Below are 27,465 nucleotides of genomic sequence, written 5' to 3' on the forward strand. Positions count from 1 at the left end.
CATTTAAGAAAGGGGAAATTTGAGAAAACAGAGAACATTTAAATATCTGGTAAAGTTAAGAGTCTTTGCATATCAAAATTACATGATGGGCATTCACACATAAATAACATGTTTATATTAAACTTCCACGAATTAAATCTAATTTTATCATAAGTGATGAGACAACAAAACTTTAATATAATTCATTTAACTAGAAATATTAGTAGACAATACTAATCAAGACCCTCCTAACTGTTATATTCTATATAGGTGCCAGCACTCAAATGAACAGTCTTCTTTAGATCTCTATAAACTAGTGATTCTATAAACCACCACTAACTGTTTTGTATTTACCCAGTATTTCAAAACTATTCTCATTTCCTTAAATCCAGGCTTCTCTGCCTTTTTGTTTCCTGTAAGTAGGATTCATAAGCACAGTGACAATGGAAAGAGTAAACTCATGAAGAGATAAAGTAACAATTTCTAAGCATATTTATAATTAATATATTATTATGCTATATAATTAGGACTTTTAAACTTCTAAAATAAACTAAACATAATCATCTGATTGATTTGTATTCATTTGGCACTCAGACATTTAGTCATCCTGAATTCAATGCCATCATTTTAACTGTATTTTAATCATTTACTTAAATTTTAATTGACTATACAACAATATACACTATATTTTATTATTTCTACATGAAATGATGTTTTATAAATAGTTAAGAGTTATTTATAACATAAGTGAGTGATAAGAATATCTTGAAAAAATAGGTACTGGCTTACATAATTAGATTAAAACTAAGAGTTACAAGTTATTTTATATAAGTAAGACAGGAGTAAGGGAATAATTGTGAATTTCTTAGATATAAACTCTATTTCATACAAAATGGAATTTCACATAATTTGATTTCTACAAATCAATTTCTACAAATTATCCTTTAAATAAACTAGATAGGTTATCAATAAGGCAACTGTCAATCACATTTTCATAGGTAAGCACTACCAAATGATTTCCATTTTTCCTTATGTATAGGAGTCTCAACCCATGGTAGGCAAACTGACTGGGCTAAATATACACATTTGGTGTGTGTGTAATGTATGCATGCATGCACACATGTGTGTTGGAGATATTCCTATAAAGGTGCTAAATTTTACCATATTCAATTTCTAAGAATAATCAATCTAAATATAACCGCTTGGTTAAGTTGTACTTAGTGTACGTGTGAGAACATGTGGAGACCAGAAACTGATATTGGGATTTCTTCCTCAATTACTTCTACATCTAACTTCTGAGGCAGCCTGGACTTGAAGCTTGCCATTTATGCTCAAGCTGGCTGTGTAGGTATCCCCCAGGAAGCACTTGACTTTTCTGTGGGAACTGAATCAAAACTCAAGTCCTCTTGCTTACACAGCAAGTACTTTACCAACCACAGTACCTCAGTCTCATTAAACTGGCCAGGGCAGCCTTGTATCTGTGATGGTGTACCTCAGTGTTCCAAGTAGGCAGGACTACATACAGGCAGACCACCACTTCTAGCTCACCTATCCTAACCCCAGCAGTGGGTATCTACGTCCTGGATGAAATTCAGTGCCATACTTAAACTATGTAAGTGCTCTTCCACTGAGCTATGCTCCTAGCCCTAAGGTTTACATTTTAAAGAAGGCATTAAAATGAAGAACTTGTCAAAAATATGCTATGATTAGAATCCTTAACAGAGCCAGCCTGACTCACGACTGCATCACGAGAATCATCATTGTCTTACATGGCCTGCTTCAGGGAGCCGTACACTATAGTATATAGATGAACTCTAAGCTACTTACTGCTTCTGTAAGTAAAGACTGGAAAGGTAGCCAAATACACTGATTTACATAATGGCTGGGGCTGCTTTTACCTTTCAATGGCATAGCAGAATGGCTCTAATAAAGACTTGACAGGAAGAAAAGGCCAAAATATTTACTGCCTTGGCCTTCAGAATGTGCACTTTTTCTGGCAAGTCTACAGGCTACTCACAGAAGTTCAGAGATGGCCAGAGTTTTACTACCAACACAAAAAATACTTGGTTCTGACAAATCAAACTACTAAGCAAACTACTGAGTTTATAGAAAAATATGCAAGGACTATAATCCTATCAAAAAATTAACACTACAGGTTGGGCAGTAGTGGCACACACCTTTAATCCCAGCACTCAGGAGGCAGAGGCAGGTGGATCACTGTGAGTTCGCAGCCAGCCTGGTCTACAAAGCAAGTCCAATAAAGCCAAGGCTACACAGAGAAACCCTATAAAACAATAAAAAACATGTTTTCATTCCAATAACCTTGTTATTGAAGCCTCTTCTTAAACATTTTAGGATGTTTGAATGTAATAATGAACTGATAAGTTATCTGACGTTGACTCAGATGTTCGCCATTTCTGTAACTATGGCATTCACAGGAAAATAAATTACTCTTGGTAGATGTGTTGGACATTCAAGAGAATTTTTATATACAAAAACCCAAAAACATAAAAGAACCACTTATGCATTAGTAAATGAAATTTCAGATTAACTACAGCAAACAACATTCCTAAGAAAAGTGCTTTTCTCAAAACTGTGTAACTTTGTAATTACTTTGTTTGTCCCTATAGTCTTTGCAAAAAACAAATTTTGATTACTTTTTTTTACCTTGAGATCACGGTACACAATCTTTCCAGAATGTAGATAGTCCAAAGCAGAGACAATTTCTGCACCATAGAAACGTGTGCGGTCCTCAGAGAACACCCGCTCTCTCGACAAATGGAAAAACAGCTGCAGGGTAAACAGCAGGGACAGGATTGTAATAATTACTGATTTAGTGGGGGAAATTAACACAAACATAAAACACCTCTCATCACCATATTGTGATGATAGATAGTGTACTCTCAGTGGACACTAAGCACTCTAAGACAGCAGCTGGCTTATCTTTTGCAGGTTTCCAAGGGGAAACTGCGAGCTGTTAAATCAGCGTTTTAATCAATATACCAATCTTGTTTAAGGCATTCTGCTTGCTACCCATTTAACCTTCAGGTACCAGAGGAAAAAGTATGCATCATTAGATTGCATTTCCTTCTAACTATACTGCTGTTCCACTCTTACAAGGAATAAATATTGACATTGTCAAAATAAATGAACACAAGCATGGATATGGGATTTTAATTTAATTATTTAAGTTATATTTGATTTCAAAGAAAAATATGAATTTCTTAAACTCATTTATGTAAGCTGGTCATAGCCTATAATTGTTATTTCTCGTATTTCTAGAAATACTTTCAAAGTTTGAAATAACATTTCCTGCAATAAGAAATTTCAAGATTTTGACGTTCTACATTTAACAATGCTCAAACTGGACTAAAAGGCCTCCATTACTCCTGGTATGGTTTGTAATGTATAATCCTTTTAATTTCAACTTGAACTGTCATCTCCTATGATCACGTAAGCTATATTTTCTAGCTAATCAAAGCTATGCCAACAACCAAAATATATTCATTGGGCACTTACTGAGACCTCACACTCACTTGTAGCTTTGTAAAACTGTTAAGTCCTATCCCTCAGTGATTAACATCCACATCTCATTTCTCAGCAGAGGACATAGTTCAGAGGGACAGTGTTTGCCTAACATTTGCAAGGCCCTGTGTCCCATTTCCAGTAGCACAAAAAGCTAAACAAACAACATTAAACATATCATAAATAAAATCATCTAATTTCTTAGAACAACAGAAATCAAGAAGCAGATTTGAGGAACTATGAACTGATTATCAACCTTTGTTCAACTATTATACTTTTTAAGAAAGCTGTCTATATTTATTACTAATCTAAAATATCTCTGCCATGTATAAATATATGTACTACAAGTTTGATTTTGGTGTTTATGTAATACATATTTAATAAAATTATGAGATTAAAATATGAATTATAAGAAAATGTGCATGTTCATAAGATCAAAATATATAAGACTAATAATAAACACATCAGTATTGAGTTTACAAAATTCAAAGAAGAATTTCTGTGAAAAAAACACATAATAAATGAAAGAGAAAAAAATCTGCTAAGATCAAAAGACTGTCTACAGTCCTGAATAAGCCAGCAAGATGTCATGGTGGATACTCAAAACAAGTCTGTGACTAAAGAAAACTCAATTTTAAAATGTGCCTTGAACTGTAAAGGTCAGAAAATAGCTATTTCCATATGGATCACTAACTCATAATAAATTGCTAAGAATTGTGGCTTACCAAGGTTTGTTCAACATACAACAATAATGTTGAGTAGCACTGGTTTTTTTATACATCATTCCTTCTTCCTTTTTCTACTCCTATCTTTACTTAAATTAAGTTTAAGACAACTTTGTGTGAGATTCATTGATCCAAGTAAAGACAAGAGAGAAAGAGTACTGATATTGCTAAAAAGTACTGAAGAACATTAGTTATATTAGCAGCAAACAACTTGGGAGGCATGTCTAAACTATGATGTTCCCTACTTTATTCCCATGTTTTGTCAAATCTGGGATACTTGAGTCTGCATTTATGTTTTTTTTATCTGAAGAATATATCATCAAAAAACATTATGAAAAAATAGTATCTGACATGCTAAGTCTAACATACCAGTAGTGTTGATGGATGTTGCAATCACAATGTTGCTGGAATAGTCTTTTTCAGTGTCTATATTTCTTTTAAAAAATCAATTATACCAATAACTATCCAGTGGCAAAAGAGATGTAGAGCCTCTCTAAAGTAATATAATGTATTCAGGATTCTAAGTCTTTATTTGGATAACATAGCTACATTTTGTCTGCCAGCCAGCTTCCATAAAAATATCAGCTCAAGCTTTGTAAGAAGAGGAAGAACTCTGTATTTCAGAACTCACTGCCATATGATGTCTACTTTTACTACGTTATAATTTACTCATGTACAGACAAGCAATGATCTGTGGTTGCCAAATCTAGTGATCTATTTATAGTCAGACCCCATTCTGGTTTTGGAGGTTAGGACACTGCCTGTATTCTTTCCCAAAGTGTGATTCTTGGCTTTGGTTTAACATAGCTTTCTTGATTTATGTTCTAACTTTCTGGATTATTGTTCTTGGTCCTGGTGTTAAATCAACCTGTCAATCTAATACTCATTAATGATCATCAACTACTTTAAGGTAACTCCATAGGGCACTAAGACAAGGAAAAGGGAGGTATAGTACCTCTTAAGACATACTCTCTTATTTACAGCACTGTCTGTGTTAAGGGCTCAGAGTATGTACTCATCTTCAAGTCTATTAACCATGTGTAGCTTTCTGTATATCAAGCAAAGTACAACATAGTGACAAAAAATGGACACAATCCCCGCCATCAAGGAATTTCAGCTCAATGATGGAGATATACATACATACTCCCAAAACAAAAACATCAAGTGATGTGGACATTAAACAACACTTTGGAGAAAGTGATTCATTTATACAAGACTGGAAATATATCACAGATAAAAAAAGTTCACTTAAGTTTTGAAAGATTTTTCTCCAAAGAAAAACATGAGATATAAAAGATTGATATTTAAAAATGTATCCACCTTTGTATTATTATATAACCTAGCATAGCAGCCACACATAGTAGATGAGGAATACCCATTGTAGAAAGCAGTACTTTTTTGGTGGCGAATATCCACCATACAGAGTAACGATTTCCACTCTCACTTTTCCTAGCTGCTCCGGCTTTGACCCTTTCCATGCCCTATGGTCCTCACCTGTCCTCCTGGATCACCTCGTTATTCTCTAAGATTCCCTTACAAACCCCACAAGTGCCCAATACAAACATTAGCTGAGAACATGGAGTTATGCGGCCAAAGAATAATACAGTTAGAACAATATAGGGAGGGGGGGGAGAGAGACAGAGAGAGAGAGAGAGAGAGAGAGAGAGAGAGAGAGAGAGAGAGAGAGAGAGATGAGGGGAGGGAGGGAGGGAGGGAAGAGCAGAGCAGCTTAAATTACTTTATCTACCATGGTGTGAGTTGGAATTCTGTTATGTAGATAAGGAGTATCAAAAGTTTTGTACACAAAAATATCATAGTAAAAATATTGTTGTATCAACAAGAATAAAAGGGCCTGAAAAAGAATTTCTGATATTATACAAAAGTTACTCATCACCTATTTAGTATTAACTGCTATAGAAACCTGCAGACATTAAAGGAAATAGCACTAACCCACAGGACACAATCATGTCCCAAAACATAGCAAGTACTATAAAAGGCTTTGGAAGAATAAGTATGTTTGGGAACACCAGAAGGTATGTTGGATCTTGACGGGTGCTTCTGAAGGCCATCTGCTAAGGAGACCATAAGCACCCTTCGGGAGAATCAGTACTCCAGAGAATTTGAACCAAGGGAGAAATCAATGATGTTGAGGTTTTCTTGTGGCTGGCTGAGTAGATGTTGCTAAAAACAAGATAGAGGAAAAAAATTGGTGATGGGGACATAGGAGAATGGGCTTTATTTTGACCTACTGAAATTTAAATATGCAATTGATGTTATAGTAAAATTTTAGAATCATAGATACCAAGGAAATTGTTAAAACCAAGAATCTAGTACAATCCAAAAATTCAGCAAAATTAGGGGCAGAATCTCAGGGTACTATTTACTTAAAGTCAAGACCAAGCAGCAAAACAGGATACTGATAAGGAGTACTAAACAAAGCACAAACCAAGAACCTGAAGGAAGAGAAAAGCATCAAGAAGATGCTGGGGAGACAGCTCAGCTCATAAAATGCTTGAACTATACTCTTCAGAACTCATACAAATAGCCAGGCATGGTGTTACGTGATTATAATCCCAGCATGGTGGGGAACAGAAACAAAACGATCCTTGTGGACCCCAGGACTCCCAGACTAGCCCAATTAAAGGGCCCTAGGTTCTAATGACATACTATCTCAACAGGCAAATGACTCTTGAAGAATAACACCCAAGGCAGATAGACACAGGCGTGCAGCTACATAAGCACATGCGTAGAGGCAAGAGGACAGCCTGAGGTGCCATGCCTCAGATTTTAGGAACCGGATAAGAGTCTGTCACTGGCTGGAACTCACCAAGTAGGCTGGTGCTGTTTACTAATTCTTTAAAAGTTTCTAGGGGCTGGAAAAGATGCCTTAGCAGTTAAGAGCATTTACTGCTCTTGCTAAGCACTAGGGGTTTGTTTCTAGTACTCACATAACGGCTAACTCCTTTTCTGGCCTCTATGGGCACTATATGCATATGGTGCACAGCCACACCCATACCCACACCCCCCACATATACATACATACATAACACTCATATTCATAAATACATCTCTAAAAGTATCACCTACAGTGTCTGAACTACTAAGGAGCTACAAGATAAGATATAATTCTTGCTACATGCTCAGAGGAACGTGGAGGAGGTTTGAAGTGTTCATGCTATAAACAACAGACAATACAGTGGCTACTATGCCACTGCTTCTGAGCAAGAGTGGCCTAAGGTTCTCTTCAATTATCCTGAACAATTTCATGGAATTTATGTCTAACTCAAAGAAATTTTTATCAAACTTTGATATTAAAAAGCAGTAGCTCTACATTTATATCGAATGTCTATATCACCAACCTTTGTGAACAACCCTAAATGAGATAATGGAAGTGATTACTTTTATTTTTGCATTGAGTTTTCTTATGAAAGCGTTTTAACTCTGAGAACAGCAGGTAGCAGCATCTGAGGATTACTATTAACATGTGCTTTAATCATGTCCAATAAGTATAAACCAACTTTTCTTTCTTTCTTGTTTTTCTTAGGGATGTACTTGATGCTTACAATCATTTTACCACATATTAATACCTGAATTTGTTGTCAAATCACTGTGTTCCCATTGTTGTTGGCATTTCCCCCTCTACACAATTATAATGAGGACTACATACCCTAGGAGAAGACAGCTCACTAAGCAAACACCTAGAGGTATGGATTTCGGTTGGGGGAAGAGTTGGGGAGGTTCTGGAATGAGTTGGGGGAAGAAAAACTAAAATATATTGTATGAAAAAAACTGTTTTCAATAAAAAAGAAAACCACTAAAACTCAAAGGCATACTCATCCTGAAAGATGCACAAATCCTAACTTAGAAATTAAAAGGAAAAAAAATACAAAAAGCAAGGCAATATAAAACTTCTTAAAGCTTAAAACTGAATTATAAGATATTGAACAAAAATGCTGGATACTTATAAGAAAAAGATAAAGAAAATAAAGACATTAATGACAGGCCTACAGAATAGTCAGCAACAGAGATGAGAAGTTCTACAAGGACATTGAGATTTGGGGGATGCAGGAGCACAGAAAATCTAGAAATAATATAAAAAAATAAAAATATTCAAAACTCCAGCACTGGACCCTGTATTATAAAATACAGACCTGTCAGGCAAGCTGAGTCCATTGGAAAAACAATGTCAAGGTTGTTTATGGGTACAGACAACAACTCTTTTGGTGGATTTGAGTACTGACCCACAAGAGGCAATTCATGCCTTGTAATATAAGCATGGTGAAAACCTATAGCTAGAGAAGGCATATCCACTAGAAGGGAAGCTACTGGTTCTGGTTGTCAATGGTAATGCTGTCAATTTGCCTTCTAACTATTTATAGTTCTATCCATATATCTGTGCTATTCCCAACCTTAGCTAAATGAGCTTTTTATTGCACTGGGTAAGATTAATGTGGAGCATCACTTTTCACCGTGCTAAGAATAAGCAAGTCTGAGTGCTCATCCATAGATGGGCCATCAGTATCAAGACACCCCACTCCACACCAAGACTCAAAGAGCATGAAAGAAAAAGGTGTGGAAAGATTGTAGCAGGCAGAGTGAAATGCTGTCCTCTGCACACGTAGCCATGAACCCACAACGGCTATGGATACCTGCTTAAGACCAGTATAAGACCAAGCCAGTTAAACTCGCCTCATCTCCAACTAAGAGGCTATTGGAAGATGATGGCTGCTGAGGGAGAGAGTCACTTTTCTTTGGAAGGGGGCCACTGGTGGTTGCTCATGTCCCATACTCATGAGCACACAGGAAGCACTAGTAGATTTCTTTCTTTCTTTTCTTTTTAAGGCATGGATTGGGGGAAGCAGGTATGGTGAGCTGGAAGGGGAATAAATTTTTGAAAGCATAGTAAAAAGTAACCTCAAATAGGCTAGCTCAAGCCTATAAAGACTATCAGGGACTGAAGACAAGTTTAAGAAAATATCACATTAATATAACTAAATTAAAAAATGAAGGAAAAGCAAGCATGACCACAACTTTTGAAAACTCCGAGAAATAATCAAAGGATAAAACCTAAGACTTGATGTGGTAATAGAAGGAAGTAGGCTATAAAAGAAAGGCACAGAAAATCCATTCAATGAAACTGAAGCAGAGGACTTCCAAATCAGAGGAAGATATAGGTATTAGAGCACAGGAGGCATTTAAAACTGCAAGGAGATAAGAGTAAAAGGACGTCTCCATGTCATAGCACTAGTCAGGGTATAAAAAGACTACAGGTATTGTTCTTGTCCTTCTTCATTTCATGTTGGGCAGTCATGTTGGTGAGAATCTATGGGTATAGCTTCTGAATATCCTAGGAGACACAACCTCAAAGCAAACTTCCTGGCCCTTTGGCTCTTAGAGCCTTTGTACCCCATTTTGCAATGTTCAAACATATACAAAGAACTACAGGTAACTAAGGAAGGCTGAGAGCAAGAGAAGCAGTCATCCACAAGGAAGAACACACCAGTTGATTATCCAGTACCAAACGGTCATTCCTAAAAACATACATACAAGTAACATTGTGCAGACTGAGCAGGTTGTACTTACATGTTAAGGATGTCTGTAAGGGGAGGGGGGAATTGTGTAGCAACATTTAATGAAAAAAAAGAGGCCATGAATTTGTAAAAGAGCAAGGAGTGATAGTTTGTGTTTGAGTATATATATACATACACACACACACACACACACACGCACGCACGCACGCACACACACACACACACACACGGCTACCAAACAAAGAAACAATATTAAAAGTCAAAATCAAAACCTAAAAGGAATAATATATCAGGAGAAACTCTGGAACCCAGGAAAATATGAAAACATACCATTTAATGCTATGGCAAGAAATGAGTACTAGCTGGTTTTTGTTTGTTTGTTTGGGTTCTTGGGGTTTTTTGTTTTGTTTTGTTTTGCTTTGTTTTTGTTTGTTTGTTTGTTTGTTTGTTTTTGGTTGGGTTCTCTTTTATTTTTATTTTTTAGCATACTTATACAAATTAGGGTCATCTGAGAGGATGGAACCTCAACTGAGAAAATGACATTATTAGATTGGCATGTAGATAGAAAATGGGAGGGAAGATTTTCCTGATTGATTTGTTATGTGGAAGGGCTCAGCCATGTTAGAGCAAGTAGTCTTAGATGCTTAAGAAAATAGGCTGAGGGTGGAGAGATGGCTCAGAGGATGGGAGCACTGGTTGCTCCTCCAGCGGTCCTGAGTTTGGTTCCCAATGGCCAAAATTAAATAACATATAAAAAAAAACCCTACACTATGATGAAGCAGGTTTTATTCCAGTCATGCAAAGACAGTTTAACTCATACAAATCAATAAATAAGATATGACATATAAGTAGAAAGTTTATGATATTCAAATACTATGAATGACACATAACTAGAATAAAATACAGAAATCACATAGTCAGAAAAGCCTTTGATAAAGTCCAATATCTCCTTATGATGAGAATCCTGGAGAAACTAGGAATAAATTACAATATCATAACATAAAAAAAGCAATTTACAACAAATTTATATCCAACTGTTGACTAAAAGGGGAAGAATTAAAAACATGTCCTTTAAAAATCACTCTGCTCATTTTTATCATAATCTTTGAATTTTTAGCCAGAGCATTAAAGCACTATAGATAAATAAAAGAGATGTAAGTAGGAGAAAAAGTACTCAGCTTATCTGTTCTAGACTATATGATGCTATACATATAAAAACTCAATCAAAATACTCTAAAATCTGATAAATGCTTTCAGCATGACCCAAATCAACAAACAAAAATCAGTAATTTTCCTACATACCAGTAGCAAAAATGTTAACCAGGGGAACAATGTTATACACAAAAGAATAAACAACAAGAACATTTACCTAGCAATAAATCTAGCCAGGAAGTAAACACCTCGCAGTGAAAACTTTAAAACACTAAATAAATTAAAGAAGACACTGGAAGAGAAAAGTGCTTCCATATTTCTGAATCAACAAAATTATTATTTTAAATACATATATCACCCAAAGTACCAAATGCATTTTCCATCAAAATGCCAAAAATGTTGTTCAAAGATATAGCATCTATATGGAAATCTAAATGACTCTAAATAGTCAAAGAAATCCTAAGCCGACAGAGCAACACTTCAAGTATAATAATACAAGATGTCAGATTATATCAGCGCTATAGTATCAGAGCTAGCAAGGCACTAACAAAAAAGAAAACAGAACAAAAAACAGACACACAGACCAATAGAAGGAAACAGAAAAGGCAGACAGGAACCCATGAAACTGTTGTTATCTGATTTTCAACAAAGCTCCCAAAACATACAAAGTTGGTAAGAGATTGCATCTTTAATAAATGTTACTGGAGAGGTAGCTCAGTGGTTAAGAATAATCCATACTCTTGCAGAGGACTCAGGTTCAGTGACCAGCACAGAGTATATCATAACCATCTATAGTTACACCCTCTTCCAGCCATCATTGGCACCAAGCATGGAAGTGCACATACATACATGCAAGGAAAACACTCAAACAAATGAAATAAAATAACAAATATTTTATAAAATGTTACTAGAAAACTTGGATATACAAGTACAGAAGAAAGAAATTTGTGTTTATCTTTCATCTGTTAAGAAAAGAAATCAATCCATTTTGAATCGGAAGGCCTGAAACTCTAAAAGCACTAACAGAAAACTTCAATATAATTGTCTGAATACAATTTGAATAGGTCCAAATATAGTAGCAGGAATTGACAAACTGGGTTACCTGAAATTAAATTGCTCATGTACAGCAAAGGAAACAATTACCAAAGTGAATAAATACCCTGTAGAATTGGGATAAAATCATTGCTAACTATTCATGTAACAGAGGGTTAATAATCTGAATACATGAAGAACTCAAAATACTAAGTAGCAAAATAATTGGATTATTTAGAAATGGACATATGAACAGAAAAGATAGTTCTTATAAAAGGGTTCAATATCTAATAAATGAAAACATGTTGTACTTTTTTCTAGCCAAACAGAAAATATATATATGCAAAGGTATAGATTCCACTTGACTCCAGTAAGAATAGCAAAGTAAGCATAAATAGAAGTTAAAACAAGGAGCAGAGTTACTACACAGCCCTGCTAACCAGCTCTGGGCTACAGAGCAAAAGGAGTCTAAGACATCTCACCATCAAGATAATTTACACATCTATATTTACTGCTGAATGGTTAGTTATATCTAAAGTAAGCCTAGATGTTTATCGATGGATGAGTAAAAATGTCACATACACACATAATGTAGTAGTATTCAGTCAACAAGAAAGAACTGGGGACTCTCTGATATTATATGTTTTCTCACTGCATAACTTACATTTAAAAAGACACAAACTGGAAGGAAGATGGTATGAGGAGAAAGTTGAGTGTGAGAAAGGAGGTACAATAGGGTGAAGATAATCCAAGTACCTTGTTTATACATGATAATGTTATGATAACAGCAGGTGAGATGGCTCGGTAGGTAAGATCAACAGGATCAAACTTGGAGACCTGAGTTTGCTCTCGGAGAACCACATGGTGGAACATGCTCCTAAAACGTGTACATTAACCTCCACACATGTGCTGTGTTTACACACAGAATAAACTCAAAATTAAAAAACATTACAAAAAGTATCATATTGTAGAAGGAATCTGTGTCCATATGGAAGCATCACCTGTCAATAAAAAGCAAATGGCCTATAGCTGAGGCAGGAAATAGAAGGTGGGGCATCCAGTAGGCAGAAAGAATTCTGGGATAGAGCCAGGCACAGGAAATTCACCAAGCAAGATGTAAGGAGGACAGACACATGGTACTGAGCAGAGGTAACCAGCCATGCGGCAGAATGCAGATTAGTATAAATGGGTTCTTTTAAGTTATGAACTAATCAGAGAAGAGCCTAGCTCTATGGCCTAGGTGGTTGTATTTATATTTTCAGCTTCACAAGTCTTTGTTCTGGGAACATGAGGCTGGGAAGAAAAACCATGAGATTCATTATTTTTAAAAAGACATGATTTTAAAAACTCATGAAAATTTGTCTGAAAAAAAAATTGTTCTGTAATGTTCACAATAGCTACTCACTCCAAGCTGCAAAGAACTCTGATATCTGTCTTATGACTATAGACAAACACTGAGAAATATGGCTGCAACGCACTAACCCCATAAACTGAAATGACTACTAATATATACTATAAGCATCATAAAGAATTTTAAAAGTATTTTGGTAGGTGAAAGATAAAGAACACACAGATTATATATTGTTTTTAAACCACAGTTTTAAATATTTAAGTATTATTTTTGTCACGCGCGTGCACGTGTGTGTTGTTTTCCTATTTGTAGCTACTTAAAAGGATCACTCTGGAGTAAGCAACTTCTAAGAAGCCTAGTTTCCACAGCACTGCCGTTATGTACCATAGCCCACATGCCCAGAAATCATGAAGACCGAGAGCAGCCTGGTCACTGCTTATGTTCTAAGCAGCTTACCATCTTAGACAAAGACTTGTTAAGTCTTCCTTGTTCACTTTAACTGCAGTCTTATGATACTTATGAAACTAGCCTGGAAATACTATAAAATTATATTGTAAAATGGCATATAAAATAAAGTTTATTTTGCCTTGAACATTAGATGTTAATGTGAATATTGTATGTAGTTTTCTTGGCTTGGGAACTTTTCACAAAGATTTGGGTGAAAGCAACAGAATTCTGACTTAACCTACATAAAGCTTAATAACTCAGATTTCTGGTAATAAAGATATTTATAGAACCACAAATTTAGTAAAATTGAGTTTTAAAAGCATCACCATGAATCTGAAATACTTTTAACTTAAAGCTCACCCAAATCACACCTCCACAAATTAGTAAGTAGAATTCAAATGCTGACTGCCGGCACTTCTGTCTTATGTGAATTTAAAATGAGATGATTTTGGTTCACAGAAGAGAAAATGCCAGCCAAATAATGAGAAATCTGAATAAGTAAGAGAGGATTTCAAGAATGACATGTAACTGAAAGTCATATGCAAAACCAAAAATGAACTTTATCAAAGACATTAATACAGACTGTGCACAGTGCTAACAAGCATTTTGAGTAGTAAATAACGGAAGTGGTAGGTTCGTTAGAACGGACAGAAACAATGTAACAGAGCAGTAAGATTGATCGGATGTGTAACGGGGTGCACAGGAGTCTACCAGGCCATGAATCTCTGTATGTCATAAAATGTGAGCCTGTGAGAGATCACAGAAGGCCGTTTCACAGGCTTAAAAACATAAAGACCTGAAGACAATTTGGAAAAGGTTTAAGTGGAGACTTCTTTAACCAAATTTGAAATTACATTAGCTTTCAGAGATCACATTTTCTCCTGGGTTATTTTTTTTTCTACTTCTCATCTGAGTTTAACAGCAGCTAAATTAGCCGGGCGTGGTGGCACACGCCTATAATCCCAGCACTCGGGAGGCAGAGGCAGGCGGGTATCTGTATGTTTGAGGCCAGCCTGGTCTACAAAGTGAGTCTAGGACAGCCATGACTACACAGAGAAACCCTGTCTCGAAAAACCAAAAACAACAACAACCACTAAATTGCAAAGAGTGGCTTCCACATATTAGTATCAATGTGATTTCTCACATTATTAGACTTTAAAAATTAATGATATGGATGCTGCTCTTCTGGCCTGCACTGCACTTAGGTGTTCTTCTAAGTTTTGCCTATAGCTTGCCATTTCTTCTCTATCACTCTGTTCCCTAGTCATCCATCCATTTGCTTATTTTTAATTATTAAGTACACAATATGTGTAATTATACAAGCTACAGAAAAATACGCAAATGAAAAGCTTTCCCTCCACATTGTTCTCAGTCATAAAGCCAGTTCTAAATCCCAGTGGATAGTGAGGTAGCCACACAAACAGCAGGCGTGCACGCATGCTCCTGGTCGGCATTTCTCTCAGCATAACAACAGCATGCTTTGTACTCTTTATATACTTCAGCAGCCTCTTACGAACGCTCATTAAAGATAGCGCAGCTGTGTAATAAACATGTTTATACATATACTATTTGGTCATTTATCTTTATTTCTGGGGATTATAATTACTGGAAATGAAACTGCTGAGTGCTTTCCTCTTGCTGGGATTAAAAAAAAAATACCATGTATTCAGCACTTCTGTATCTACTTTTAAAAACATGGAGTCTCTTTTGAAAAAAAAAAAAAATCATGACAAAAGCAACTAAAGGAATATAGGGTTTCTTTTGGCTCACCGTCCAGGGTTATGACTTAGCATGGGGGGAAAGGTACAGGAGCTTGAGACAGCTGGTCATACAACAACCACAGTTCAGAGTCAAAAATAATGATGAATGCTTGTATTCGCTCACCTGCTCCTCTTTATATAGCTCAGAATCCCAGGCAGGCAACAGTGACGGTAACATTTACAGACAAGCCTAGAGGCCCATCTCCCAAGAGACTGTAGATGTCACCAAATCGAGAACTGAGTATTACACTGATTCTAAGAATATGTATATTTTAAATTCTAACAGAAGTTCCATTAATTTCATTTCCCCTCTCTATGAGTAAAATTATAACTCTTGGGTGAATGGCTCACAAATCTCTTCTCCTTTATTCTTCGAATTAAACATTTATAGCTCATCAAGATAATGGTAAAACTCTTTTATTAAAGATCAACTTCATAGACTCACTCTAAATTTTTTTTCATAATTGAATATATCCAATAATTTCACCAACAAACCATGTGTGGATCTTTGCAATAACATTTTCACCCATATCCAACAAACTAGCTCTTAAGATGCCAGTCCCAAAGCTCCAAACCATCCATCTTCTTCATCTTTCCCCAGACGGCTAAGTTCCCAGTGCTCTGTTCCCTGAGTTATTATTATTCTACTGCTCAAGTTTTCTTTGTTCTGTGCTCACCCACCAGTGACACACTATCATCTCTACTTAAAGTGCCACATCAACTTAGTCAGTTCACTAATAAAAATATCAAGAATTCTGAATCTAATGAATAATTGTCTTTTATGAACTTATTTATATTTAAGGCTTAGACATCCTGATAATATGTTCACAATAGAAACGGCATACTCTTTCATAGAAAGGCAATGTTTTAACACATTCAGAAAAGTCTGTACTGTCTCAACACACAAAATATGTTCATGAAGTGAGTGAATAACATGTTCAGATAACATAATTTTTATATAGCAGATAGCATTTTTGAAAAATATTCTGCAACAGATATTTATTTATATTGAAAAATATGGGCACTTAAAAGCCTGAGATACAAGCTTCTATTTATTCCCCAAATATATTTTTTCCGGAAAGTTCACAATTTAGAGTATTTTTAGTTACTATTTCTTTAATTACATATTTCCTTCACATTGATTTTGTTGAAACAGAAAGGAGATAAAGGGGAAAAGTACCAGTGAAATGACTTAATGTCTCTTCAAAACTGTAAAATCTCTTAAATCTCTTTATTATCATCTCAGTCACTACTAACTAACACACATAAGGACAAAATGTTCAGCTATAATGTGTCTATAGAATTATAGATTGGCTGAGTTGAAAATATGTTTTAAAAAAGTTTTACAAGTACCACGGAAGGCTTGTTTGAAAAGTCATCTAAAACATAATTGACTATGCATTTGTGGTTCCACAATCTAATAACATAATTTCAGAAATCATACTGTCAGGGCTAAAGAAGTATTTCACTGTTTAAGAGAACTTGTTTTTGCAGAGAACCCAACCTGAAAACCATCTATAGCTCTAATTCTAGAAGATCTAATGACCCTTTCTGACCTTTATGGGCACCAAGCATACCCGTGCTGCACAGGCACACATGCAGGCAAACACTGAGATATAAAATAAATCTAAAAACAATAAATAAAGTGCAGCTGGTCACACGACAACCACAGATCAGAGTCAAGAATGATGAATGCTTGTATTCACTCACTTTTTCCTTTTTACAAAGTTCATATTCCCAGCTATAATTTTGAAATATAAAAAGGTTGTACCACAATATGACTCACCTCTCCCCCATTAACATATTCCATCACAAAACACAGACGGTCTTTTGTCTGGAAGGAATATTTCAAGGACTTGAAATGAAAAAGAAAACAATGTTAATTATAATCCTACAATCGTTAATATATATTAGTACCAAAAATAAACACTTAGAAATAGTCATAACTGATAAACTGATACTGTTCCTTAAGAGAATCTTTATATCATATGAGTGCTTTCTGAGAAGATGGTAATTAAAAGAAAATGTAGTAATGGTGATGAGCATGTTCAGTCTACTTTGCCACCTCAAACTGAGTCAGCAGTCAGTGTTCTTGTTCTCATATTTGCAATTTCTACAGGGAACTCTAGTAAAAGTTCCCTAGGACCACAGTTGCTTTTATTCACTATGTCCAATAGTCTGTCAGTATTATTTTGAATATACTGAGGCTAAATACTGTCCAAACTTAATCAATAAACTAAAATGTATTTTAGTATCTTAGAAGATTCTAAAATGTATCTGGAAAATAGACATGAAACACTTTAATGAAGACCAGGTATCTACTGATAACTCTGAAAATGTTTACTTTAGATAGTCTTAAAATGTTAATAAGGATTCCAATTTTAAATTTTAAGTTGTTTTTTAATCTTAACGTGCTTGCAACAGTAAGGAACATAGATAAACTTTATAATTATCATCTATTACATAGATACCCAGACTGGATTAAAATAGCCTGTTTGAAAACATGCTGCAAGCATTAAGTCATGGTTTATACTTTCTCTAATGAAGACAACACAGAAGGACTCATTCTGCATTTAACACATTCTACATTCCTACATTTCCACCACAAAATATATCTTATTTCTATGAAATCTGTTCATTTAAATTTTTTCCCTTTGAAATCTGAAGACAATGTTGTGTGGCCATTTCCATACTTATCTGAAGCCAGCAAACAAAAGAAATGTAAAATCTTGACTTTTTTTTTTCTTTTGAGATAGTTTGGACACTGTAACCAAAGTGTCCCTAGGACTCACTAGACAGTCTAGGTCAGCCTCAAACATGGGGAGAGCCTCCTGTCACGGCCTTCTCAATGTTGGAATTACAGGCATGGGCCTTCATACCGGAACTGCATTACTATTTAAACAGTAAGATAAAAATAAACTTTTAAATTTCTGTCATTTTCTCAATGAACTCCTTAAAATGGGAGAGGTAATCTTCCTCTGTGGACATCTTTTAAAGTCAGGGAGATTCAACAGGTGGGAAAAAGAGGTTTTTAAAAACCTGTGCGTAGACAACGGGGGTTTATAACTACCTGTCATACAGACCATGCACTTAATTTATATTTCTCAACAGTTTCAAATTAATTTAACTTACAGTCTGTCAAAAAGAATGTGGTACACAATAATAAACGCTACTTAAAACATTATCATAGTTTCATTATACAATAAAACCCCAGTAAATTTAAAATGTCATGAAGAGCAGTCCTCTAAAGCACTCACTGTTAAAAAAGGGTGTCTGGTGTTCTTTAGAACTCTGCTTTCAGTAAGAGTGTGTGCCACTTCATCCTAAAAAGACGAGACAAGGTTCACTACATGTCATATGCACTAATAACAGAAAAATTTCACCATTTTTCAGAAACTAGAAGACACTGCTCCGAGATGTACAAAGGGTATTAAGACAGAGTGGTATGTTTCCTCTATTGCTTACCTTCTCCTCTACCACTACACCAAAAAATCAAATTAAAAGCTTAATTCCGAAATATAAAACATATAAACTCATATATACTCACTCATGTTAGATCAAAGCACACCAATAGCGGCATAAAATTAACAAAATTTACTCAAGGTAATAATTAAATGTTAGGTTTTTTTCCTTAAAACAAATGACTTAATATCTAATACTATAACACAATTTAGTTAGTATTTTTGCAGCCATAATACATTCTATATGGGGAGATGAAAAGATACAATTTATTAAAGATCATGAAATAAACTTTCCTATGTAAAGAGCCATCAAGTGCACATTTTAATTCTAAATTAAACATTTTAAACTAAAATGCAGAGTGTACAAAAGCACATTTTTTGCTTGTTACTTTTTAATATGCTTACTTTATTTCCTACCTCAAGTGAGTTTTGAAATGCAAGTACATTTCATAAAAAGAATATATTTTTTTCCAAAAATATCCTAATTTTTTTCATAAGTATCCTGATTTGTAAAAAGAATGAGCTAGAAGGGATTTTCTTTTAACATATAGAAATCTGGGAATAGGTTTTACATTTCAAAGGTCTATCATCTTAAAGATGAAAGAAGAAAGATAACTGGCATCTCTACATTTTTCTTCTAGAAAATTCTTAAACCCCTTTCTGGATCAACAACACTTTCGGCAAATAAAAATCAGATCATAAAGAAATAGAGATTAGAACATCAGGACAGTGGATTATATTTATTATCTTACAAAAGTATCTGACCTTAGTTTATACCTAGAAGAAAAATCAGGAACAGATTTATCAAAGAAGCTAATATTCTAAATATTCTAAGGCCTTCTTGGCTAGGGAATATCAACTGTGTATGAAGGAAAAGTAAAGTAACAACATAGTATTTAAAGCAAGTTACACTCAACCATGTTCATAGCAGCCTTATTCATAATAGCCAGAACATGGAAACAGCCTAAGTGTCCATCAGTAGAAGAGTGGATAAAGAAACTGTGGTACATATACACTATGGAATACTACTCAGCTATTAAAAACAAGGAATTCCCGAAATTTGTGGATAAACGGATTGAGCTAGAAATGATCATAATGAGTTAACCCAGAAGGAGAAAGACTCAAATGGTATATACTCACTTATATCTGCATACTAGCCCAAGGGGCACGTCCCACGAAAGCCTTCACTTACCAGGAAACTGGGACAGAGGGGAGGACATCCTATTGGGACTCTAAATGAGAGAAGCATGGGAGAATAGCAAAGTAGAAGGATCCAGAGGGTCCTAGAAACCTACAAGTAGAACATTATGATAGGCAGATTTGGGTCCAGGGGTCCCGCTCAAACTAAGGCACCAGCCAAGGACAATACAGGCGGTAAACTTTAAACCCCTACCCAGATCTAGCCAATGGTCAGAACAGTCTCCACAGTTGAGTGGAGAGTGGGATATGACTTTCTCACGTACTCTGGTGCCTCACATTTGACCACGTCCCCTGGAGGGGGAGATCTGGTGGCACTCAGAGGAAGGACAGCAGGTTACCAAGAAGAGAATTGATACCCTATGAGCATATACAGGGGGAGGTAATCCCCCTGAGGAACAGTCATAGGGGAGGGGAATAAGGGGAAAATGGGAGGGAGGGAAGAATGGGAGAATACAAAGGATGGGATAACCGTTGAGATGTAACAAGAATAAATTAATAAAAAAAATTAAAAAAAAATAAAGCAAGTTATGCCAAGTATAAACAAATCACTTCAGTCTTATTTACTTTAGAGGAACTAAGCTTAATTGCTGAAAAAATTTGAACGTCATTGCCATAGTAAATTATGCCTAAATCAACCACAATAACTTTTAAGAGAAAATAAATCAAAAACAGAAATGACACAAGAATTTATAGAGTTTTATACCCATTAGTACCTAGCATAATGGTTACCATATATCCAGTACATAATCTTTGTACTGAATGTCATAAATTCAACCATTACTTCAACAACTATGAAGAATTATCTAGGTATAATTTACACAATAGAGACAGGGCCGAAACAGAGGAAGTCCCTGATTTCATTGAACTTCCATTTTAATAAGTCAAACAGTGATGAGTATTAATGGATAAAGCCAAGTGAGTATTGGATAGTGAGCATCATATAAAAATATGAATTACATGATACATAATTAAGCAAGTGATACATAGCACTAACCAATTTATTTTAATATTTTCTTGTAGGGCATTTATAAAATGCTAATGGCAATATAGACAAAAAGCTGTATTGTAACAAAAGTCAAGATTTCTTGTTCACAACTTTCACAGGCCAGTGAAGATAAATAACAAAATTAATAAATAATACACTCTCTGGAAAGCATTGGGTTTGTATTATAAATCAGACAGAGAAAGAAAAACCAATGTTACCGGAAAATGTAAGCTCTGTAATGTGATCTAACGCAAACAGAAGGAACGTGGCTACACCAACACGATTTACACCTTTGCAGATTATTAATGCTACGTCAGTGCGTACAGCAGAGTAGAAAGGGTCAAGTACAAGATATTAAAGTCCTCCAGGAGAGAAATAAGAAGAGTTCGACTAATGGGGTGGTTTGAGATATTTTTAGATTTAAAATGGACAGAAATATTCTAAAAGTCACATGCCTCCACCAAAAAGGCAAGTCAAAAGATATGCAGTGAAGCGATCTATTCAGAAAAGATGGCAGAAGAGATTTACCTCCTGAATGCTAGTGTTCTGAGTTATCTGAGAGAATGAAGTAGACAAAGACTAAGAACAGTGACTCGCAAACCAGCTTAGTAACAGAAAGGATAATCTGCTGCTTTAGAAAATATCGGGGGCACATTTCATTCCATTTTGGTTAAAAAAAAAAAAAAACATATTATATACAATAAATTCCTACAGAAATTAGTAAATTTGGGGAGAGAAGATTTTTTTTCCTTTTATAAATTCTTTCGTCTACCACATGTACATAGCCAAGTGAAGATATACAGAGAAAAAAGGTAAGAAAATTCTTTTTTATAAACACACAAGAGGTAATAAGATAAATCAACCTTTAATACATTAAAATGTACTTTCTATCAAATTTATATCAAAGGTCAGAAATTTCCTATTAATGAAAATGTAATGGTACTGTACTTCACATACTAATTGGTTTTTCTATGAAGATATGGTACATACAAACTAAGAAATTAACACAGATGCCAATAATTTTTAATTACAGTTCAAAGCAACATGTCAAAACAAGAAGGTAAAAGTAACAGTGACAAAATTTAGTGGCTAAGAACAATGCAATGCTTATTTTAAATGCATTTGTTGATGATAATTACAAATGAAGAGTTTCAAATTTATTTAGAATTATGTTCTTATAAAATTGCCTTTGAAATACAGATTTCCATATATTCAACCATCCTGAAATATTAGTCGTCAAATCTAATTTCTTTCAGAGAAAGAAGTTTAGAGGGAGACTGTTTCCTGAGAGCATGAGGCACGTTCATTTGCTCACACACTGTTTTTAAGACAATTGTGTTTATTTGAGTAAGAGAAAAGTAGAATCAAAGAACAGAACGTATTAATAAAAAACAAAACAGAAAAGCATGCTTGCACCATTAACAAAGATCTAAAGGTAAAACTTGGGTTTCTGATTGTTATATCAGTAAATTAAAGTTCACAGAACATAACTTCTCAACTACAAATGAAACAGAGTATTAGCCCATATTTAGTACCAATAATAATAGTCATTTCTATTTCACAGCAAACCTAAAATTAATATACCCAGCAAAACTATCTGCCATGATTGAAAAGGAACCAAAAACTTTCCATAATATAAATGGCCTAAAAAAAAAAAAAAATCCAAAAAACAAAGTCTAAAGAAACTACAGGAAGAAAACTCTAGTACTTAAGTGAGAAATGAACAAAGCCACAAGACTGAAGAAATACAACACCATAATTAATTACTAAACAAAGTGCCACTGAGAATACAAATAAAAACACCCGAATTTAACAACATAATGACTACAATCAACACACATATTTCAGTATCTTAAAAAAAAATCTATGGCCTCAGTTCTCCAATTAATGACACAGACTGGCTAACCAAATCAAGAAAGAATATCCATCAATCTACTGTCTACAAGAAACACATCTCAGTTTTAAAGATAGACACTGTCTTAGAGTAAAAGGACAGACCAAAGAACTGCAACTGAACAGGACCAGGAAGTTAAGTAGGCACACCACTATACCAACAGGTGACAAAACCGACTTCAAACTAAAATTAATCAGAAGATAGAGAAGGATGCTTGATTGTAAGGAAAGGAACAGTTAACCAAAAGCCATTACTATACTAAACATTATGCATCAAACTCCAGTTCACCCATTTTTAAAAATGTATTAAATGGATTGAAAGACACAGATTAACACCACCCCATTAATAGCTGGTGATTTTAATACCCCATTTTCTGCAATAGTCAGGTCATCTAGACAAAAAAATAAGGTGAAAAAAATCGGAATTAAATCACGTTATACGTCAAATGGGTTTAACAGGTATCTACACAGTATCTTACACAAACACCATAGAAGATGCATTCTACTCAGCAGCACACAGAATCCGCTCTAAAACAGACCACATACTGATACACAGAACAAATATTTACAAATTTAGAAAAACGGAAGCAATTCAATGCTTCCTATGTGAACATTAGGACCCTAATTCAGCCTGAAATGTCTCAACATTTAGAAAGTGGACCACAAATGCTATTCGTAGATTGTTTAACTATTTCCCCAATTTTATTTGGGCCCCTACAAAGGTATTGCTCATCGCAAATCAACAGGAAGAAACCTTAAGAGACCGAGGTCTCATCTCCTTTAAGGGAGTCAGGTAGGTTTTTGGTTGCTTTCTTGGGGTATAGAGGGTTGATATCAATGGGAGTTGGTTACAAGTTATTATTGGTCTTATTTAGAGAGAAGACAAGGTTAGACTCAGTGATGTCTCTCTTTTCCTTTATCTTACATTCTTAGGGTTGGAGATAGAGGTTGAAAAGGAAAAAAAGGGGAATATAGAAATATATATATAAGATAGAAAAAGTATATACTCCTCAACTTAATGCCTCAATTGTCAACTCACAAGGTTATTTTTAATTCACTGGTATAGAATTTTGTAGATAGACGCAAAGTAAGTTTAATTTTAGATACAGTGGTATAGAATTCAAATGTAAGATTATTCTTCATACACATTATATATTTCTACTCTAATATGAGGTATTATACCCATATAATTCAATTATAATATAAGATTTACTTCCAATACTTTGAAAGTGCTATTTCAGGCTGTTTAGGATGAATAAGATAAATAAGTTAATTGTTAGTTGATCAAATCATGGTCATATCAATTGCTAGTATATTTTTATCACAAGAATATACATCTTAGGTGCAACAGATATGTATGATTCTATAGAAAAATACAGTAAAATAGGTAGACAAGGTCTTCAAAAACCTCAAAGGCATACATGGCCTTTTAAAATGTTTTTATTATTTTAAAGATTCACTGACAATGAGACAGGTTAACTCCTGGCAACACCCTGCCTACCTCAAAGAAGATGATGAGCATCAAAGAACCTCCTTATGGAGACAGCTTCAAATGTGGCAAACAAGCCACTGGGCAAAATATCCTCATTTCTACCACAGACAGAATTCTGCCTAAAAAGAGGGCAAGCTTGGATGCAGGCAGAGTCGACAGCCAAACTCTGCCAAGACAGGGTAAGCAAGTCCTCAATAGTTCCTGTCTCACAAATATGTCTGGGCTAGAAGGCTGAAGAAGATGCTCCAACATTATAGAGAGTTTTGGGTGACTATTCAGGTAGGAAACTGTCTCAGTCATCTTCTCATTTGGAAAGCTACTAACCTGCACTCCTGGCATACTCAGGTAATCAAGTTTATTCCTTCTCAAGTCACTGATGGGGTTGAAGACCAGATAGTTTAGTTTTACAATGAAACTTAGTTGTTTAGGGGTTAAGATGTTTTTAGGTCTAGAGAGATGATTTAAGTTGGTAATGATGAGCTAGGATAGATACTGATTTACATTCAGAATTTTAGATGCACTAAGATAGGAAAGAAGTTTTCTTCAAGGCTGCCAAATAAAAATAGCCAAAACACTATGAACGTAACATTTATATAATTCCTGATTGTGTCATGGTTCTTCTTGATATAGGTAGTTTATTGTATATATATGTAATAATATAAATGTATATGTAAAAACGCTTAATAAAAACATTACAAATATTAAAATTGACAGCAAACAATCTCAACAGAACAACCCATTACTTAATAATGAAAGGATCAAGCAAAAAAAAAAATAATAATCATGGAAGAAAAAGAATTTCTTGGAACTAAATGAAATGAAAATACAATACAAAACTTCTAGGACTTATTGGAAGTAATCCTATTAGAGAAATGTATAGTTCTAAGGATCTGCATTTTAAAAAAAGAGCACAAAAAAAGTTAATGATGCAACTCAAGAAATTGGAAAAACAAAACTAAACAGAAATAAAATACAGTAGACAACAAGAAATTTTTAAAAATCAAAAAAGAAGTTAGGAAATAGAAACAAAATGATACAAAGAATCAATGAAATTAAGGCCTGGTTCTTTGAGAAGACAGAAACAAAAATGAACAGACTTCTGGTCCAACTAACTAAAATAAAGAAAAAAAGTGAAGATCCAAATTAACAGAATCAGAAATAAACAGAAAACATTACAAGTGATACCAAAGAATTTAAGAATAAGATAAGAAAATACTTAAAAACAAACAAACAAACAACTCCACTTCAGTAAGTTGAAAAACTTAAATGAAACTGATGACTGTCTATATTCTGTCAAACCACCAAATTAAAACAAGAAGTAAATAACCCAAACTGACCCATAGCAAGTGAGATTAAAACATTAATAAAAAGGCTCCCAACTAAAAATGTCCAGCCCCAAGTATAATTACAGTAGAATTCTAGCAGACTTTCAAAGTTTAACAGCCAATCCGTCTTCAAATATTAAAGCAAGTACAAGCAGAAGGAACACTCCAAACTTCTTCTGTATGACCAGTATCACTCTAATAACAAAATCAGGCAAAGACACAATTAAAATAAAAACAGAAAACTGGAAACCAACATCCCTAATGATCACAGATTAAAAAAAAATAAACTCAATAAAATAGCTACACATCAAATACAGAACTAAACATCAAAAAGCTTATCACCTATTGCCAAGTTGACTTTGAGATGCAGCGATGCTTTACACACAAGTCAGTAATGTAGCCAGGTGTGTTGAACACTTCTGTAATCCCAAGACTCAGGAGGTAGAGGTAGGCACATCTCTGAGTTTAATGTCTACAAAGTGAGTTCCATGATACCCAAGGCTAAGACAGAGAAACCTTATCTCCCAAAAAAAAAAAAATCATAAAAGAAAAGAAATGGACTCTAAAGACAAAAAAAAAAAAAAAAAACAACAACAACAACAAAAAAAAACAAAAGACACCACATAGATTATCTGAAAAGATGAAGAAAAGGGAGGCCAACGTGCTTTCATAATAAAAGGCCTAGAAAAAGCAACATACTTCAACATAAAATAAAAGCTACTGCCCTGGCTTAGCTTTATGTCACTTTGACACATGTTATTTATTGGAGAGGAGGGAGCCTGAATTGAGAAAATGCCTCCGTAAGATCAAGCAGTAGGCAAGCCTGTGAAGCACTACCTTTACTAGTGACTGAAGTGGGAGAGCTCAGCCCATTGTGGGTGTGACCATCCCTGTGCTGTGGTACTGGGGTTTATAAGAAAGTAGATTGAGCAAGACATGTGGAGCAGTAAGCAGCAACATTCTGTACCCTGCATCAGCTCTTGCCTCCAGGTTCCAGCCCTGCTTGCGTTCCTGTCCTGTCTTCCATCCTGGACAGACTATCCATGACAGTCCAAAACCTTTCCTCCCCAATCTGATTTTTGGTCATGGTATTTCATAATAGCAATAGTAACCCTAACTAAGAGAATTAATTATAAATAAGACACAACATTATCCTAAATGGAGAAGAACTTAAAGCAACTCCACTGCAGACAGGAATGACACTGAGATGGCAAGAGTATAAATTAAAGATCCAAAATAGGAGTAAAATCATTCATCCTTATTTACACATGGCAGAGAGTATATAAGAGAGTTCAAAAGCTCTACTAAGAACATTCAAGAAATAATAAACAAATTCAGAAATGGTGGAAGGATAAAGAATCAATTTGCACAATAACTTTTCTGTAAACCACCAACAAATATACAGAGAAAAAGATTCCATTCACAACAGCCTCAAAGAAAATAAAATAGCTAGGAATAAACCTAACCCAGGAGGTTTACAAGGACCTTTACAACGAGTACTTTAAACCTTTAAAGAAAGAGAGGAAAATATAGAAAATAGACACCTCATCCCATACTCATGAACTGGTAAAATTGTGTGAAAATGACCACCAGACGATAAAGTATTT

The 27,465-nt window shown here is 34.8% G+C and overlaps 2 protein-coding genes across 2 annotated transcripts in view; both read right to left on the bottom strand.

Moving 5' to 3' along the window:
- Adss2 (adenylosuccinate synthase 2) overlaps nucleotides 1-27,465 on the bottom strand; it is an 832,666-nt gene that overhangs the window by 133,118 nt on the left and 672,083 nt on the right. The gene's annotated exons all lie outside the window — the stretch shown is intronic.
- Akt3 (AKT serine/threonine kinase 3) overlaps nucleotides 1-27,465 on the bottom strand; it is a 203,043-nt gene that overhangs the window by 44,943 nt on the left and 130,635 nt on the right. Inside the window, exons 6-8 of the mRNA XM_051147972.1 lie at nucleotides 18,760-18,825; nucleotides 17,289-17,357; nucleotides 2,647-2,769 (exon numbers count right to left, since the gene is read on the bottom strand). Of these exons, the coding sequence (XP_051003929.1) occupies nucleotides 2,647-2,769; nucleotides 17,289-17,357; nucleotides 18,760-18,825 (258 nt within the window). The remainder of the gene's footprint in view (nucleotides 1-2,646; nucleotides 2,770-17,288; nucleotides 17,358-18,759; nucleotides 18,826-27,465) is intronic.

This window comes from Acomys russatus, chromosome 6 (assembly GCF_903995435.1).
Source record: "Acomys russatus chromosome 6, mAcoRus1.1, whole genome shotgun sequence".
Lineage (NCBI taxonomy): Eukaryota > Metazoa > Chordata > Mammalia > Rodentia > Muridae > Acomys > Acomys russatus.